Source organism: Falco peregrinus, chromosome 10 (genome assembly GCF_023634155.1).
Source record: "Falco peregrinus isolate bFalPer1 chromosome 10, bFalPer1.pri, whole genome shotgun sequence".
NCBI lineage: Eukaryota > Metazoa > Chordata > Aves > Falconiformes > Falconidae > Falco > Falco peregrinus.
Window position 1 is genome coordinate 2,072,788 of NC_073730.1, and position 19,792 is coordinate 2,092,579.

At 43.1% G+C, this 19,792-nt stretch overlaps 1 protein-coding gene across 2 annotated transcripts in view; it reads left to right on the forward strand.

The window, feature by feature from the left end:
* The first annotated feature begins 1,482 nt into the window (after nucleotides 1–1,482).
* The window catches only part of BRINP3 (BMP/retinoic acid inducible neural specific 3), a 213,860-nt gene continuing 195,550 nt past the window's right edge, over nucleotides 1,483–19,792 (forward strand). For both annotated transcript variants that reach the window (XM_005231130.3, XM_027777866.2), the window contains exon 1: nucleotides 1,483–2,093. Coding sequence is in view for 1 of the 2 variants with exons in the window: in XM_027777866.2 (XP_027633667.1) it covers nucleotides 2,026–2,093 (68 nt within the window). In the remaining variant the exon portion in view is untranslated. The remainder of the gene's footprint in view (nucleotides 2,094–19,792) is intronic.

Consider the following 19,792-nt stretch of genomic DNA (forward strand, 5'->3'; position numbering starts at 1 on the left):
CTTTACTGACCATAACATCTTTCCCTCACTTCTTTTTTTTCCCTCCACTCTAAAGAAAAAGACAATAAAACCCAAAGAAGGCTAAATCATTACTAAGATCAGACCACTGCACAATTCTTTAGTATAAAAATGACGAAATACATTGACACGAACAAACCAATGTGATGCCAGAGAAATCTTGGGTTTCTGCAGTTGCCGAACGTCTCACAACAGATTCTGGAAACATAAAACTGCCAGACTGGCAAGTGAACCCCGGTACATGAGCACTTCACACTGGTGCTTAAAGAGATAATTGGAAGGAGACAAAAACCTTCTTGATCAAAAAAGCTAAACAGAAATTAGTCTCTTTTGACCACATGTAGCACAATGGACAAGTGCTAGTGCAATACTGGTGGTTACTCCATATAGTCCAATGTATACATCACATAGTCTGTATGGTCACTGTGGTTATAGATCCTGGAAAGCATGGTGTGAACACAGCCAGGCTATCTTATTCACACGCAAGGATGCCAAAGCTTCTTGTTCATCTGCAGGCTGTGCCCTGACACGGACTGGCTTTCAGTTTATTGGTACTGAGCTCTCAGACTAACTATACATAGGGAAACACATTTTTATTAGCCATAAACGCACGTGCCTGCTTACAGCACGTGTGTAGGAGAAGGACCGGGGGGTGGGGGGTGGGTGGCAGATGACACCCAAGCTCCATAAATGCTGGCGCTGCCTCCCCATTCAGCACACACCTTGACAATCAGCACACGCTCCGGAGCCGCTGTGCGAGGAAAAGGGAGATGTTTCCACCGAGCCAGCTCGTGATTTCCATACAGAGAGCCCAGGAGCGCCGGGAAGGGGGGGATGGAGGGGGGATGCTTAGCTTTCCCCGAGCGGGGAGGGGGGGCACGGGTGATTAGCAGCAACATTACCGCTCATCCCCCTACCCCACCCCGCCGATGTTTACAGCCGCGGGTCTGTCTCCCCGTGCGCCCCCAGGCCGGCTAGCCGCGCCGGGGCTCCGCCGCCTTCCGCGGTCGGGGGCGGGGAGGGGGCCGGGCGCGGGCGGTGGGGCTGCCGCAGCCGGGCGGGCGGGCGCCGGGGAAACCTGCCTGCTGGGGGGGGAAACAGAAAGGATCTGACACAAAGGCTTGGCCGAGGGTAGGGGAAGCGGGGCGCAGGGGTCCGCTTACCCGGTCGGTACCGCCGCCGTGGCTCTCCGCGTTGCGGCTGCAGGAGGAGCGGGTGCCGCGCCACCCAGCCGCCGGCCCGCGGGCTGCCCCCGCCACCCGGGTCATGCCGTGCCCCCCCCACACGCCCCCCCCGCCGCCCCGGCCCACGGGTCATGCCTTGCCTGTCCGTGTGTCCGTCCCCCCCCCGGCTGTGCCGCCCGCCCCAGCCCCGCGGGCTGCCCTCGGCCGTACCGTGTGTCCCCCGCCCCCGGCTATGCCGCTCCCCCCCGCTCCGCAGCTCTCCGCGCCCCGCCGCCCCCGCCCCCCTCCCCGAGGGACGGTGGCGATGTCCGGGGAATCCCGGCGCCGCGGGGAGCGGAGCGGTGCGGAGCAGCCCCGGGAGGTGGCCGGTGCCCCCAGCCCGCCCCGCTGCCGCCGCTGGCGGGGCCGCGCTCGCCCCTCTCCGGCCCGCCCCGGCCCGGCGCCCCTCGCACCGCCCGCTGCGCTCCGGCCATTGCCTCGCCCGGCTGGCAAACCCCTCTCCTCCTGCCCGCTGCTCAGTTCCCACAATTTGCTGTTCTATCCTTGAGGATCACTGCCGTCACCACCAAAAAATCCCACCCCAAGCCCAGCAAAGCCTAACCCTCCCCGCAACTCCTCTTGCCGTTCCGATTTCCTTCCCTCTCTCCTGCTCCTCCCTCCCCCGCCCCGTCTCTGGGTCTGGAGCTTCTCTCCCTACACACACACGGAGGGACGCGCGGTGGGAATGGGCTGTTACACTTGCTGCTGTGCCGCACAGAACTGCTGATGGTTCTCAAAGTCCCACCACCATGCAAAGCCCTCCTCTAGCCTGAAGCCGAAGATCATGGACTATATGCTTGGAGTCGGGATGCATTTTGCTCACAGCCGCTTGGCTTCCTGCAATTTCATCCGGTGAGTAGGTTTTATTTCACGTTCAGGTTGCTTGTTTTCAACAAAGAGGATACTTTAAAAATATTTTTTTTTAAAAAAAAAAAAAAAAGGAAAAGCAAAAGGCAAGAAAAGGAACGTCCTAATTGCCTCGCCTTGCTTCTGAACCTTTCAGTAGCCTGGCTGGCTCCACTTTCTGAACTCGAAGAATTAGGAAGCAGCAGCCCTGCTTGCCCACATCCATTCCGTGCGTCAGTCGCCGCTCTCGGCACCAAGTTGGCAGTCCGCACCGGAGTCTCGCTCGCAGAGTCTTTACCATTCTACTGCTTATGCATCACATTTTATGAATGCTTTCATGAAGCACTGTACATGCTGCATTCCCTAGTTTAACCCTTGCAGATACAGCTGCTCGCACGGGTGCTGGAGGGGCTCAGCGTTCCTCCCCGTGTAGGAGGATGGACAGAAACCGCTGGCGGTTCAGGGAAGTCGTGAGCGTGTCTGAAGGAGTGCCTGGAAGTCTGCATAGGGAGATAAGGTGGAAAAGTTGGTTACTGATCCCCTGAAAAAGCTTGGATTGGATTGGGGTGGGGAAGTTCCCTCCAGAAGAGAGAGGAAAGGATTTCCAGCCCTAATTACACCTGTCCTGTCGCTTGTGCCCGAAGGTGACAGCGCGCCGGGGTGCGCGGGGAGGGTGCGGGGGAGCGGCGTGCGGCTGCATCCGGCTCCTGCCCTGCCGCTGCCCTTCCCGCTGCACGCCCTTCCCGCATCTCGGCATCCCTTCGCACCTCCTGGGTTTATTTATCGCTGCTCTCGGGAATACCTATATTGTTGCTGGCCTAAGGAGCGCAGGGTAGGCGTGAGGCGCCGTCTTCACAAAACGTATGCCCACAGAGATACCTGCCGCGTTTTGAAGCGTAGAATATCTTTTGGATCAAGTAGGGGCTTCTTTACTTTGAAAGAAAAATAGAGAAGGGGACCAAGGAAATAAACAGCTTTTGTAAAAAAAAAAGAAAAAAAAAAGAAGAAAAAAAAAGAGAAAAAAGAAAAAAAAAGAGGGGAAAAAAAAAAAAGGACAAGTGCCTTCAGAGTGCTATTTATGTCTAATACTTCCAGTATTTCTGTGTCTCTAATTAGCGGCAGAGACCCACCCACGGTCAACAGCAGAAGGTAGGGAGGGAACATGTTACTTCTCATGGGGAGGTATTGATTGGGCTCCATTTAACGCTGTCATTTGGTGTGCAGGATAAGTGTGTGTGTCTGTGTGCAGTCATGTCTCCAAAGCAATACATGCAGAGATCACAAGGAAGGTGCTAAAGGCTTGCAAGCAGGTAGAGATGCCAGCGAGAAATACATGAGATCCGAATTTATTGCCTGGTGGTAAGCAGAGGATAGAAAAGATCAATACCCCCTTCAATACCGTACTCCCGAGAGTGCTCCCCCGCCTCTCTCCCCCTCCAAATTGCTGGCTGATGTCGGGAAAGGGGGAGTGAAAAAGCCCTTCGAGCGTGGGATCCAAAATTCATCCTTTCTCCAGCTCCTCGCTTCTCCCAGCAGCACGAAAGCCCCATGTCTACTTCTCTCCTTACAGCTAAGCCTCTTTCTCCCAGAGTCTCTCCTGCGGGAGGTTTTTCCCATTACCGTCATTGCCGACCTGCCGCCTCTGCCCCGCCTGCCCCTCGGCCGCACACACCTCCTGCCCAGGGCCCCTTCGCACGGGACTGGGGTAATTAACCAAATCCCCGCCATTTCTCCTGAAATACCCGCCTCTGCCTCTGCCGCCGCCGCTGCCGCCGCCGCTGCCGGGATCCTCCCGCACCAGGCTGCTCCGGAAAGTTTCCGCGCAGTCATGCCCCTTTCCCTTCCTAGGTATAGAGGATTGCCTAGGTAAGTGCGTTTCAAAAGCTCTACCTGATTTTTAATCCTTCTCTCCTCCCACCCCCCACCCCCAAACCTTGGAGAAAAAAAACCCCAACCCGTGGAGTCCTGCGGGATTATCTGGCTGTGGGAATAGCTCAGCCGGTGAGCATCAACTCGCTGTGCCGGTTAAATGATAGCGTTCTGCAGAAGAGATTTATGTGCCCATCAGCGGAATGTTTCCTGGGTCTAAGAGCACTCTATATTCCTTCTGTGCCGACGGGGGTGGGAGATGGTAGGACACAGGATGAGGGCAGTGGAGTTGTTTAGATTACAGTCACTGTGATGGATGGCAGCAGAACGGTGCTTGGGCAGTAAAACTGACACAGGTTGGCTCGGGTGGCGTTTCTATACTCAGCACAAGGCAGGGGGACACGCACCGAACACTTTGCATAGAAACATCAAATAAATCAATGCAATGAATGTAGGCCTAATGGGCGATTGCAACAAGCCAGCGTGAGGTTTGCTTAATAGACAAGGTTCCCGTTAGCCTGGATGGTTCATCTCCAGTGGCCAGCACTACCAGACCAGCGGATACCCTCTGCTCACATAGGGCTGGATGACTCAGAAAAAAACAGGAATCCGAGGCAGCAGCCTGACGGCTTTTTGCATTGCTTTGGTTGGTTCTTTTGCTTTTTGTACATAAGACTGGTCGTGTGTAAATACTTCCCAAGCCCTGCGACCCATTCCCGAGGGTCCCAACAGCCCTCTTCATTTAGGTGTCCAGTCTCCCTGCATGTCTGTGTCAGGCTTCACTGTCAAGGATTATCTGCTGCCTCCTCTGCTACCTTCATCTCCTCCGGAGCTGTGTGGCTTTGGGACTTCCTTTTGGCCAGGAGTTAAATTTCCTAATTTCAAACATTGGCAGTGGCGGGTGGACACCCAGGGAGGGGACTCTGGCAGAGGAAACACCTTTAAAGATGCCTGCCTGGTCATCCGCTTGGACTTAACCCTACACCCTTCCTCCAAGTTGTGCGCGCCCCCGGGGCGACGTAGCATGCGGGGGGTGGGGTGGGGGGGTGGGGGTGGGGGGGGTCGTGCGGACCGCGCCGCCGCCCGCAACAGCAGGAGGGGCTGCGGGAGGAGCGAGCTCCTGCAGCCGGGCGGCAGCGCTGGTCCGGGCCGCGGGCTGCCGGGACCCCCCGCCTCCCCCAGCCTCCCCCAGCCTCCCCCAGCCTCCCCCAGGCTCCGCAGAGAGGGAAGCTCGCTGCTTCCATCACCTCGCCTGCCTCTGGGTAGGGGAGGGCCGGATCCAGCCTCCCAGGGAAGCGGGTGCCCGGCAGCCACCCATCTGCGCGGGCTTGCCAGGGCTGCCCGCAGCGGGGAGAGGCTGCACCGCGAAGGGTTAACCAAGGGCTGCAGGGTGCTCCGAGCATGAGTCCGGTGTGCGCCTCATAGATGCACCAGCCAATCCCAGGCAACGGAAGCATGAACTATGTGTAGCATGGTGTAAAAGGCGAGGTAAAGAAAATAGTGTAAACTGTGACTGTGTGTTGGAAGACAGGAGAGCTGTATTTTTGTGCTACGATTTCTGTGCCATTTAGAGACCATCATGCATTTAAAGAGGTAAGGGCTTTGTTACCCTAAGTCTGTATTGTGGTTCACTTCCGAATTTTGGTGTATTTTCTGTGTACCTTTCACTAAGTGTTAAATTGTGTAGCACAGAGCGGGAAGAAAGTGGCATGCGGTGTGATTTACTGTTTGGGAATTTTTTTGAAAGGCTATGTCAGTTTCAAGTTTTAATAATTTCTTTCAGAGATTAAGCATGTGTATGCATGTGAAGTAAATTTATGACCGGCAGAGAAATGTAATGTATGTGATAAGTGAAGGATGTTCTATTGTAACGCCAAAATCAGTCATGGATCCGTATCAAATGGAGGCCAATGTGAGATAGACCCGATTTTGAAAAAAAAAATACATAGAGTAATTCAGAGACATGTATCTGACAATCAAATCTGACAGAAGAAATAAAAATAACTTCTTCCCTCGAAAAGCCCACGTCTGACTTTATTTAAACATGGCATCACAAAAGAATGCTATAAAAAGTCAAACCCTTACAGAGTCTGTATTTTCAAAGATGAGTGACTGACACATTAAGTATACAGAGATAAAGCTACAGTGGCCCCACTTAGATTTACAGGATATAAGGAATAACTTCGGAGGAGCAATCCATTTAGATATCAGACTTTACAGACTGCTGTCAATGCTCAACTCCAACTGTACAAGGAGTTACTCATTTTAAATATGTGCTCGATCAGCTTTACCGTAAGACCTAGCTCTGAGAGTAGAAACATTTGTCTTATATCTCTTCCTCTCTGTATTTAAGTGTAGCAACAGAACTGTTGTGTACTGTCTATCAGAGTTCCATAAAGAAACTACCTACGGATTCTTGAGTTCACCATTTCTCTCTACATGTACATAATTTAAGCATGGGAGAGAAAAAAAGAAAAAAAGATCTGCTATATTTTCAGTAAGCTGATCCACCACCAGTGAGAGCTAACCTCCCCGACAGACGTGGAGTTCACCAGAGTTGCTGTGTTTGGGGTGTTCATGAAATGCTGAAACACTGTGACTGAAAATGTTAACTAGGAAACATAAAAACAAGCAGCTGAATGTTTTACAGATCTTGCTGCAGAAGGCAGCATTTGTACAACAAGCCAACAAAACAACTTGAGGATCTTTGAGTGATGTAATCACCCCATCATCCTTTCCCATTTTTTCTGCTACTGTCTGAATGCTATTGTGAAAAATTCATTATAGAAGTCTGCTCATTGTTTACATGATTGTGTGTTTGAAAAGTTATTTCTATAGTTACGTAGATTGCAGTGACTTTTTGCTCCTCTCAATCCCAAGCAAAGATAATGATTCATGGGATTAAAATATTTTTACTTCTGTTGGCTTAATGTGAAATTGAGTGATCATATCTGACTACGATCAATCTAAGAAATTTCTTGCTTGAGATGCAACACCTATTGAAAGTAAAAGAAAGCTCTTTTTAGCAGCAAGCTTACTTCTTTAGCAATTTTTGAAAATGTAAATGGAAATTTGGAAGATCAATCAATTTACCTAAGTTGTTACTTAGAAGAAAAAGGGAGTGGTGGGGAGTATTAAGTTATACTTTCTGGAAGCGTTGTTTTCTAGCTGCCATATATGCCTAGTGCAGCCCTTTCTTGTTCTCCAGAGCTACAGCTCTCCTCAAAATCAGAGGTAGACATTGATTTTTTTCTCTCCTGAAACACTAGGAATCTCATATGGGAGCAAAATCACCAGAAATACATCTTGACAAATAGAGCCAAAATACTCTTTCAGAAAGGTCGCATTAAAGAAAACTGTCCTGTTAGACTGCTGCAGTTAGTAACTTACAGCTAGTAATTTTATGGGGAAATTATCTTACTCTTCTTCTTGATCTCATCCTATACCTTCATAAGAGACAGCATTTTTTAAAAATAAAATGCAGCCACGTTCTCTTCATAGCATTGTTTTCCTATTGTTCAATATGTCTGCTGTTCAGTGAGGGCCTGATCTTGCACAATTAAAGAAGATCATAACATTGCTATTAACTTCACTGAAAGCCAGATCAATTTCCAAGACAATAATTTGGGACCAAAATGAACTTAAGATTTATTAAAAAAAAAAAAAAAAGAAAGCGAGAAAGAGCATCAGGAAGTTACAGGCTGAATACTGAGCAACTGAGCAGTGTAAGGTTTTGCATATCTTGAATCAAATAACATTAAAATACTAAAGAACTGAAGGATTTTTAACCTGATCTTATGTTGGTTTGGGTCTCAGTACTCTATCATCATTGATAAATAAACATTTTTTCTGTATGAAGTTGAGGAACATTAAGAGAGCTCCATTTTCTGAAGTGCCCCACTGAGCTGCAGGCGTTCAGTACCTTGCGACTCAAGTCATCGTACTGCTGAAAGCTATAATGTGAATAATTTGGTCTCCTGGCTCTGAAATTAATCATTTAGATGTATCACAGTAACTGTGCATACATAAACATAGTTTGTATATACATATGCATACATAGGCTTAATATGTACTGTACTCGCTACCCACATCCACCCATGCCTCCCTCCACACACATGGTATGTGTAATTACTCTTTTGCCCTGGCTCATGTGACCAATTATTTGGCACAGTCTTTTTCCTGTCTCCCATTGACAGTCTCCACTTGCTCTGTATGCCACAAAATAACGTGCTGACAAGAGGAAAGAAGGACACTCTGCCATGTCAAAGCTTTTCATGTTTAACTAATGAGCCTCTCACAAAGGCCACAGATTTTGTTGCACCTTCAAAAGAAGATTGACCAGGCAATATATACTGTTAGCTAAATTAAGACTATTAAACCGTAGTGGTTTCTTTTATAATGAGGTGAGATCCTATGGCTTGTCTGTCAGATACCTTTACTGTAGCAGTCACATTAATGGTGATTAGGAAATTCTGCTAATTTGCAGTAACACCTTCACTGCCACATCTACCAGCCCTAGATTAATGAGAAAAGAGATTTCTAAGGTATTTATTATACACTGCCAAGTAAAGGACTTAAATCTGGGGAATCAAAGCACAACTCTATACCTTTAATCCTGTATTATTCATGACTACTAGAACTCTGTAAGTTAATTTAGCTCTTTCAGTACTTATAAATCTACTGGAAATAACAAAAACACCTGGTTAACTGGACATGGATGATGACTCCAAAGTTAAATAGGATTATTAAAATCTGATCTAAATATGTTTCTTCATTATTTTTTTGCCTTTTTTCCCCTTTCTTTGTTAGAAATTTCTATTTCTAAGGAGGCTTAACATCACTGGTGAAAAATACCACTGCATGCTGAAAAATGGTATTGTGGATTGAGATGGCAGCCCGAGAGTGTATTTTTAATTAGCTATTTTTCACCTAAACCAATATTGATCCTTATTCATTAGCAGTTTGGAAGACAGACAGAACAAATATTTTTTACAATAAATTCTATCTTGAATAATCTTGTTTGTTTTGTAGTTAATGTGCAGTCCTAAAAGTTAGAATTGCTGAATTTTGAACATGAAGTTTTACATACATGTAATTTATAGATATGTGTACTTTAGCATCTTGAGAGTGATCACATCAGCACTTGCATTTACTTACAGGAAAGGTTTGAAAACAGTACAAGCACAATGTTGGCATTCAACCTTTTGTTATTCCATCCTGAGCTGCTGGCTGATCTACAGGGCAGAGCTGATACCCACCTCTTGTCCTCAAGAATGTGCAGATGCTCAGCATTTCTTGGATTAATCACTTTATTCCTTAGTTTTGTACCAACATTTCTTATGAAGATGCTTGTTTATGTAAAGCAGCAATGTTTATGCAAGTGGAGACATCCTGCTGCCAGCCTCTGGAGACTATGAATGTATTTCATGTAGAACCATTAGATGGTGATGGCTATTAGTTGGTGATGTTCTCTTTTTTAATCACTGCTCCTGTGGGATATGAATCTGACTCATTGGCTTAAAAAGTAAGAGCTTTACTAACTTACTAAGTACCCTTTAAGCTATCTATTAGCAGAAGTTTACTACTCGGAGTCACATTAGTTGAAGAGACAGTAGTGACTTTTTTTGACAGGTACTCTTATTTATTAAAGAGTTCCATTTTTTTCATACTAGTTTGTCTTGGCTAGGCAGTCCAGAACATTTTCTTTTTCTCAGTCTTTCTGGAGAAAAAAAGGAGGCTGCAGTAAAAAAACCACACAACCCTATGTTCCTCATACTTAGACTGCTGTGATCTGTAATCTCTAATAAACAGACTAGGTGTCTCTAATTCTGCACTGAAAAGATCCTAGCTGAAAATTTAAAGCTTTTCGGCATTAGCTTAACACCTTTCTACTAAATCGGAATGTGTTTCTCTATCAGTTACAATAAGAAATACTGATAATTTTGTACTAACATGGTTTTAGAGTATCACGTAGCTGAATTAAATCAGTGGAGAGACTATAACTTGTGATGAGACTCTAAACCCTAGACTTTATCTCCTTGTATGTAACATGATATTCATAAGAAAGACATATTTTAGCAAACAGACTTTTTTTCTCTCAAATTCTGCAATATTTCTAAACTTGTTAAAAATCAAGACTTACAAGGAAGCTTTGGTGTTATATTTATATGAGACAGCAGGCTACCCGGTACACATGACATAATTATTACTTGTACAGTCAAGCTTTGTGTGTTATCCATCCTGAGATGCAATTAGGTCCAGACTGGCTTGCTGAAGCTTGAATCTTTGCTCAGTCAGCCATAAAGTCCCTACTCTCACTATAAAAAATTAATAGCTATAACACGAACATTTAAGAGGATCTGGCTACTGCCCATATACTAGCTACAGGCTGAAAGTGTTGCAGCAAAGGGACTTATGAAAAGTCACACAACAGTTTACTGTAGGATCAGATGTAGAACCATGGTCTCTTGAATTCTTTAGGTTCTGTCTAAGGAGCTTGCACAACAGGTGACAAGTGGTTGCAGACAGGACAGCAGTGGTGTAAGTTTATATTTTTTTTCTACTACCTTAAATATGTTGAAGCTTAGGAACCCAAAAGGATTTTTAACCATCCATTCATACCAGCTGAAAACCAGCTACACCATCTGTGAAATCAGCTGTAAAATATGCTAATAAGGTCTGGAACACTTTTGTCTGAAAGACAGAAGAGAAGAGCAAAACAAAAAACATTACCATTCTATTAGATATCAATGTTAAGAAAATATATAAAATCTTCCATTCTTACTGCAATGTATCCAGAAAAATGCACTGAAAGAAAATTGTCGTGCCATTAGATCTTCATGGAGATTTTTTCTAACTACTGGTCTAAAGTGTAACCACTCATTTTCACATGGAAAATAAAATAAAGAAGAGTGTAAATCCTTGATCAGGTATCACTTAGCTAAAATTACAAGGCTATTTCCCATGCCTCAGCCAGAGCTCTAAACGGAGAAATTCATTCTTAGAAATAAAAAAACCTCCATTATTTTCGTGGGAACATTTTGAAACATGGACAGGATTATGGATTAGATTAGGTAATATCTGAAGGGATGGAAGTACAAGAAACTAGGCTGGAAGATGGATTTTATAAATATGTCCCCATTACAGTCAATAGCGTTCATTGCTTCTTTGGCCCTCTTCTAAAGACCAGAGAACAGCTACACACCATTATTTTTTCTTCTTCATTATTACGCAAGGAATATTAGAAATTCAACAGCTTCAAAGAAACTATTTTTATCTGAGACTGACAATTCCTTTCCTCTCCATCCCTTTTTGAACATTTGTTGTAGAATCTCCAGAAACAGAAATTCTAAGTAGCAACCAAAATAAACAGCTACTCCATTAGTAGAGTGAACATCCTCCCTTGTATTTTATAACACTTTTGTCATCCAATGATTTGAAAGTATTCTATAGACCTTTATTCTTCAGGCTTCACAATACCCTTCTTTCCTGGTCGTATGAACAGAAACTATAATTAAAGAAGGTTAAGGGACTTGTCAATGTTTATACAGTAAAATCAGAGCTATACTGCAAGGTTAACTCTGCTCCAAGTACTCTCCTTCCTCTATAAACTGAATCTACTTCAGCTTAAAAATCTGTTGGTGAGCAAAGTGGCTTTGCATTCCATCTCGTTTTAGCCTGATGTGAGTCCTCCATTAGGGAACAATCAGTCATATTTGGATTGGTCCTCAGACTGGAAAACCTGGAACTCAAACCTTAGTGTACAACCTGTAAATAGCTGCTTCCTCCCATTCTAGATGGCAACAACTGAAACAACTCTGGGGTTTAAAATTAGTAGAAGGATGAAACTGACTAAGTAAGAGCAGTTTGCTGTTCTGATGTGGTTTACTGGATATAGCTAACTTACATGTGTCTTAGTATGCATGCTCTTTTCATAACCAGCTGATACTTGGCTGATAAATTAGGCCAGAAACTGTCTGGGAACAGTTATGGGTGAAAAGGAGACATGCTACTAGAATGGTAGAACTAGAACACACTTCATGACTTTCCAGTGATAGTTTACTATTTATTTTTAGAGTGTACTCTTAAAACACAGTCAATGAGATTATAATAGCAGAGAATATCAAACATTTTAAAATTAATTGTTGAGTTTTAAAAAATTCTAGTAAGCTGGAATGCAAGCTTCTAAATATCTCTCTTCCATTCGGATTTTTTACAAACTTGAATGCTCCAATATGCAAAATTTTATGTCACAGTGATGCATGTCAGCTTGTGCCTGAGGAAACAGTGGACCAGAAACTCTCCCTGCGCTGTTCTTTTTCTTTTCCTGTAGCACAGATCTCAAACTTATTCAAAGAGAGCTTGTTCTGTTTCCATTCTAACTCTTTTCATACCATTAGATGCTTCAGCTGAAAACCTTTGGACAGGTTGGGCGAATTCTTAGCATAACTTGTGCAGTGGAAGTGTGACTTAAGACTGAAATGTCATGCACAGTTCTACATGCAAAGATTTTTTGCACATGGGACACTCCATGTGCACTCAAGGACTTGGAAAGATAAAGTTTAATCCCCTACAAACTTTTATGATTGTTCAAGTACAGTCAGTCAGCCTGGAGCAGGTTTAAAGCTCTCAAGGCAGCAGATTTTTCTGTGGCTTCCTGGCACCCTGAGTGTCAGTCAGCTGAAACCCGGGGCTCGGTCAGGGTCCTGCCTAGCTGTTCCAGAAATTAACTTAATTTTAGCTTCGTGTAGGACTGATGGATGTTATCTGCCAAACACTTAGGTACTAGCTCCCATGTAAAGATGAGGAACTGAGATACCATGAAGACTGGGTGCCGCCTTCTCTCTGTTGTGCACCTACACAATTCACGTCTGAGGCATCCGGGCACCTCACTGCTGTCATAAACCGTGCATTCTGCCACGGTCGAGGAACATGGCGCTTTCTGGCTCACGAGCGCAGAACAAGGGCTAAAGCACCCAGTGTCTGCAGCCGGGCCAGGAGCTGAGTGTGGCATGGTGGCTTCCCAGCAAAGGTGTGTATGGCCAGGCCCAATGCCCCAAGCCCCAGGCCTGGCTGGGGAGGCCATGCGGCCGTGCAGGAGCTGGGGCAGTCGCACCAGCACCGCCCGGGCAGGGACCGGAGGTCCGGGAGCGCCCGGCCAGGCCCCAGGGTGGGTACAGGCCCCGGATGAGGCCAGTCATGGCCGTTGAGGCCTGTGTGTGCACTCAGGGCCCTGACAGATAATTTCTTCCCCTCAGTGTGTTCCTCGCAGGAACAGATTTACTCATTAAGGCAGAAAGACTGTAATTGCAGTTTGGGGACGCTGCCCTACGTCATCAGCTAAACAGGTAAGAATCCATTTGCACAGGAGGATGAACTTAGATTAACAGATTGAAAAAAGCACCTGAGGGAATTTACACATCATGATCAGGGCAGCAAAGGAAAGAAATTAGGTCTTTCACAAATATCAGGCATTAAAACAATTACCTTGGTACACCTGACAGCCAGTGTGTACTTCAAGGGCTAAGGAGACTGGCACTAGCTGTACCGGCATGCAATAGAAAGCACGTGGGTACATCCAATTAAAGACTCACAGGCACCTGCAGGAGTGAAATTCTGCAGGGACAGAGCAAACACCTAGGTTGTTTCATGGGCAGGAGCTGTAGCTTGTGGCAACTAACTCTCATGTTCCAGACAGACCCAATGATGGCTGCAGAGGCTGGGCTGACATAGGCGTTCTTTTTCTGTGGGTGTATTTTGTTTGTGTTCCTCTTCTCTGAAGGCTGAGATAAGGAAAAATTAGCAGGATTGCTTTTACAAAAAAATAAGTAAAGAAAAATCAGACAACTTATTTGTTCTCTGTTTCAGCTTTCAAGGACATAGTTACAGGGGTCTTGTCCTTATCTTACATAGAGAAGATAGAAGAAAGCTGAAATTTGGCATTGGACGAAGCTTTATTTGAACAAAGAAAAGCTGTTGCTTTAGGGTGCAGATAGTCAAAGCAGGTACCAGGACCTGATACGAGGACTCCACTTATTTTTAAGCCTGGAGTGTAGAACTCACTTAAGGATGCTAGATGTAGAATTATTTTCTCCTTTCAGATTTGCCAACATCTCTGCTTTTGAGCCTCTGCTGAGGAGAGTTCCTAGGTCAGGACTTACTGTTAAACACAATGAATAACAGAGAACAAGGTGATTCAACCCCCTTCACTGAAAATCATCTGTTGACAACTATATTTTGTCTCTCCAGATGCCTTCTACTTCTTGCATAATGGCACAAGCTGTACCCTGCAGCTCACGTGTATTGGATCTGGTGGCAGGGAGAGCTCTCCATCCCTTCGCTCCCCAAACTCCTCTTCTGTTTCTTTGCTCTACCAAATGTGCATAGTTCTCCATGTACCAAACACTGTCTCTTTTGTTATTGCACCAGACTTCTGGTGGTTCTTAAAATGTGTGAAAGCTAACTACTGTCAAACAGCTGCCTACAAGCACAGGACAGAAGAGTCTACTACAGTTCATGAGTCCTTCTGCTGTCCTTCAGGAAGTTCAGATTGGAAGAGTTTATGCTGTGGATCTGGGTATCTTCCTTTGAAGAACAGAATCTGTGTGGTGGCTGAGAGCAGAGCAGAGCACAAGTGAGATGCTCTTTAGCTGCACCCTCCTCCTCTGTAACTGATACTGATTGCAGCACTTTCTGCTCTTTTCTTCCACTGCATGTCATCAATTCATGGCTATTTCATTCACAGTAGACAGTGTGAGAAACTCAAGGACAGGTGCCTCCCCAGTTCTCATTCATTTAAAGTTGTTAACATGTGAAAAATTAAAATAAAAGTTAAAAAATCAGTGGTTATAAGAAAGTTCTTCTGAGTAGGTCCTGTATCCTGTAGTGTTTTACAAAGGTGGACAACATGCTCATCACACTTCAGCTGAGGAAGTGAAAACAAAGAGACATAGAGTGAGAAAAACAGGGTCTTATAGCAGATAAGCTTTATTCTTTATGCAAAATTTCAGTTTTTCAGTGCCAAGATACCACTGAAAAAAATGGTTCTGTCTTCTCTTCTGTGAGCTTTACTGCTTTCCATCCAGCTGCTGTGAATAAAATATTGCTTAATGTTGAAGTCACTCATAGAATTCCTGAGAATTTTGTGTAATAGAAAATAATTTATTTCATACCTGTTTTCCATGATTTCCAATCTAAAAGAAATATCAAATGTACTCTGTTACAGTTACTAGCATGATACATCAAAAGGAGTAACTTTGAAATCCCTAAGGCTTATAAATGAATGGAGAGATGGAATAGCAAAACCCTCATAAATGATAAAATTATTATTTTACTGAAATCTAACTACCTACAAACAAAATCGGTTGTATTCCTCCATCTGTTTTCTTTGTTTGTTTTTAAAGGCATATATATTTATTAATTTTTATTTTGGTTAGTTCAAAGAAAACTAGGCTTTGTGTTTTGCATAAAAAAGCACCATTTTAGAGACAACTACAGTTTCTAACTCTTGTGAAGACAGGAACATAGTGTTTCCTGATAAGTTACTATACTACTTTTCTTTGAAATAGAGAATAACAATCTTAAATTTATATTTATTCATGATGGGAAGTTGCAGCCAGGAGAATCCCACTTCAGCATAGAGATTTCTCAACTTTCCATGGAGAGCTGGGACATTTCAGCATTCTCATGGAATTCTACTGAGTGTAAAACCAAAAGGGCTTCAGCGAGATCCTGGTGTTCTGCACTTCCATTGTCCAAAGGAGATCTCTATGAGATGCAAAGAGAAAGAGGGAATGCCAGAGGCAAGGCCGTGTTCATTTCTGTGGTGCTGACAGAGATTGCAGGGATGTTGTTCTATGAGTAACAGAGGAAAGAGCACCTCAGACCAAGGATACAATACCTCCCAGACTTGCCTAATAGAGAGAAATATTGACACCCCCCCGATCTTATTAAGAATGTCTGTACATTTAGCGTACAGTTATTTTGAAAACTACAGGTATAGATCTGGCCCAAGAAAGCTACTGATGATGCCTAACATCAACTTTATTGACTTTCATATAAAAAATTACTTCACCAGTTAAACAGCAGCAATCTGTTTAGTAGCTATATGTCTACTGTATATTAGAACATCTGTTTTATACACGACTTTTGCCTCTTACAAAAACCAAAAAGGTGCATGCAGTTAGTTTACCACAAATTTAATTTTTTTCCTTGAGAAAATTTTATACTCTTTCCATTTTGGAATGGATTTAAACTTTTTGATTTGCTTTTTCTTGAACATTGCTGTCCACACATCCGGGCTGACCCTATCTTGTTCTGTATATCTTAGTACATGTGATTTATCAGTTCATGTTCTGTAAGCAAGAGAGATCAACCCACAAATTAAGCAGACATTTCATTTTGTACTATTTTAGGTACAGTAGCTTAGTGAGTTCATAAACCACCCATATGTAATTATATACCATTTCTAATATAAAAAAAATAATGATCTGCTAAAAGGAAGACTGAATTTGTTGGGGTTTGCCCTTCAATAGGATGACAAGAAAAAGATTACAGATATTCTGCATTCTTGTTAGCAGCTGAAGCTTGATGAAATTTGTCCCAGTGGCCACAATGTTTGTTTTGCACTTGCCAGAACTATATTCTGAGGTGGTGTAAATGCATGGATTTTGCCAGTCTTCAGCACCCTTTACACGTTCATGAAACCTAGGACTTAGCTATGGTATTTCCAGAAGATGCTGAGTCAAATTAGTTCTGCATTAATGCCAGTGAGGGGACAACGGATTTCTAACAAAGAAGAATTTACCCCATTTTGCTTCTTGAACTCACTCTAACCTCAGAATTTAGAATAGGAAGGGCTGGAAACTTATTAGCACTTGCATGTGGTAGCTGGGTGAAACCCTGAGGATAACAGAACATAATAGTGCTGAGTATCTATACCTGATAATTGTCCTCTAAGTTAGCACTTCAAAAAAGGAGCATGTTGACATGACAGTTTTATTTGAAGATGTCTTCTCTACAGAGTGTCTTCTTCACTTTAAAATCTGCTAGCTCTGTTACTTAAAAGGTGTTCATTTATTTTTCAGTTCTCACATCCCACCCTGAAATCAGCAGGTGCTCTACCACAAATTTAATTCAGATAGTTCCTCCATAGAGTTCCATGATGGCTGTGGTAACTACAACCTTTGTATGTTCCACATGCCTATAACAGTCTCTGAAAAATGTTTTGAGGGCATTTGCATTCATTAGAGAATTTAAGTATTTAAAATTTTGAGATATTTTTCACACTCTATCCTTAGGAAAGTTCCTTAGGCTGAAATTTTCTAAATTATCTTTCAGTAGGAAATACATGTTTAAATCCCTTTAACAGCTTAAAAACAATCTTAGCCTTGGTCTTTTCATGCTTTATCTCTTTGTTTGTTAAATTGAGGTAAAAGTTTACTTGTCAAAGGTGTTATGAGGATTAATGTTATGCAGACTGATTCTACAATGATTGGACAATATAGACAGTGGATAAGTATCAGTTAGAAATGCACACATTATTTTACTCTCCCTAAGGCCTAGCTGTATATTTATACTCTTGGAAAATACCTTCATATATCTTTACAACAAGGAGTTTATTTTCTTCTTTAACTACACAGGTTCTCTAAAGTTTATTTTACCAGTGGTTAATTTATGACATGCCATGAGGTGTAGCATTAAGACAAGCATAGAGCAGGGATCTTCACTATTCCTTTTCAGACGCTCATTTGGTCTAGTTTTAGGCAGATGCTACATATACAAAGTAATTAATTTTCCAATCCTAATATTATCAATTTGAATTCAAAAGGGACCCAATTAGTCATCATTACAGTTTAATGGCCTGAAACACTTCAGTGTTAATAAGCACCCGAAAAAAGTAAACTCCTACCTCTTGCTATTTAAACCATTACAGCTTTTTTCAACAGAAAAGATAATTTAGGAAAAATAGAACCTTATGTCTTAGCCAGCCGTTTTATAACAGCAGTAGGTATGAAAATTAAAATTCTTACTGTGCTCTTCGTAGCTTTACATAATGTCAAGAAATGACGCCCAGGGTCTTCCTTGTCAACGAAGAGGATGATGGAGGGGAACAAGTATGCTGTGCAATGTATTTTTCCCTGATTGTCAAGAAGAGAGACAGAAGTATTTGTGGATTTTCACTCTGTTGTGATGCAAAAGCTGGCTTGCAGCTGGCCAGGAAGTCTGGAAGTGACTGACATCTTCTTCATTTACACTGAGCTAATTTTTAATGGGAAATGATGCTCAAACTATCATCATGTCTCTTACGGGCTAGGGGAGCAATCTATTGGTTTTCAGTCCTGCCTCAGATCTATACATGCTTTTTCATGTGATGTGATGAAAGTTACACAATAGTTAAACCTCCCATACATGAACTTCAACCTGTAAAAGAAAGCAGACACCAATCTAGGGAGAAGATACTGAGACTTCATACAATATATACAGATCTGCAAGCTTTTTGAATTTAAGTGATTGCTTAAGAGTATAAATAAAAGTTAGAGAACTCTTTGTTGTAGACTCCTGGAATCTCATTTCAAAAGGATTTGTAAAATTAATGCAATCTGTGTTTTATGATCATAAACTACTGCATGGTTGTAGCCATTTATGGTTACGAGTCAGTGCCTTGGCATATGCTCAGCATGAAATGTATGAGTAAGGTCCTTTTTTTCAGTAAGATTGCTTACACATTTGTTGTTTGCAGGATCAGGTCCAAATCATGTTACAAACTCTTACATTTGTTCCTAGGAAGACAGTAAAACTGACTATTTCTCTGGTTGTATAGAGAAATAGACAGATTATTATATTCTTAGACGTTAAATTCCTGTTGGTTCACATGAGCTCCTGTGCTCTTCTGGAGGCAGTTAACTTTCTGCAGCTGTAATGTTTATCATCTATACAAAAGATTCTTCAAAATGTTAATGTCTCAAATATATGCAGAGAGCATATTTATTCAGCTACACCATTTCCCTTATAATGGACGAGTGGTACTGAGTGTGCAGTTGCAGAACTGTTCTATTGGAAGCATCCTTCATTTATGGTACACTTACAAATTCAGTTACTGATGGTAAAGAATAAATTCCCACCAAGTAAAAAAAAAATCATAGCAAGGGGCACTGTAAAAATGTCATAATGTGTGCTTTTTTGAGTGAATGTGAATTAAAAAGTGTTTTTCCCTGTAAATTCATTACCTAGAAAAATGAAAGCTCTCACACTAGTATATTTTAATTAATTCTGTGCTGTTTTACCTTAGACTGAAAACTAGAACTGATTGTTTCTATATGTTTAGGTATCTCCATGATCTTTGTCATTTCAGTATTTATGAGAAATACATGCTCTTGCATAGATATTTTCACAAAATCTGAGCAGGATGTAGAATCATTATCCTATTTCACAGGTATGGGACCGAGGTACAGAGAGAAACTGTGGCTTGTCTTCACTGAATTCCCACATGAGGCTATGGGTAATACTTGATTTTTGCTCAGGCACCCAAACAATTGTTTAGGCTCCATTTAAATAGTGTTTCTGGGCTGATTCATTGGGTTGGAGTGAATTGGACTGGAAGTCAAGTGCTGTTAGGGATACTCAAAATTGCAGCGTCTGGAGCTTGAATAACTCATTGAACTCATCACTATGGGTAGCTCCAGTGCTATTGATCAGTGCAGTCACTCTTTGTCCAGCCATGCTAGTTTGAACAGAATAATGTGAGTCTGTTAACTACGTCTGTAGTGAAGACAAGCCATTAAGTGACTTTTCCAAGGACATAAAAAAAGAAAGCAATCTGGGTCTTCTTAATCTCA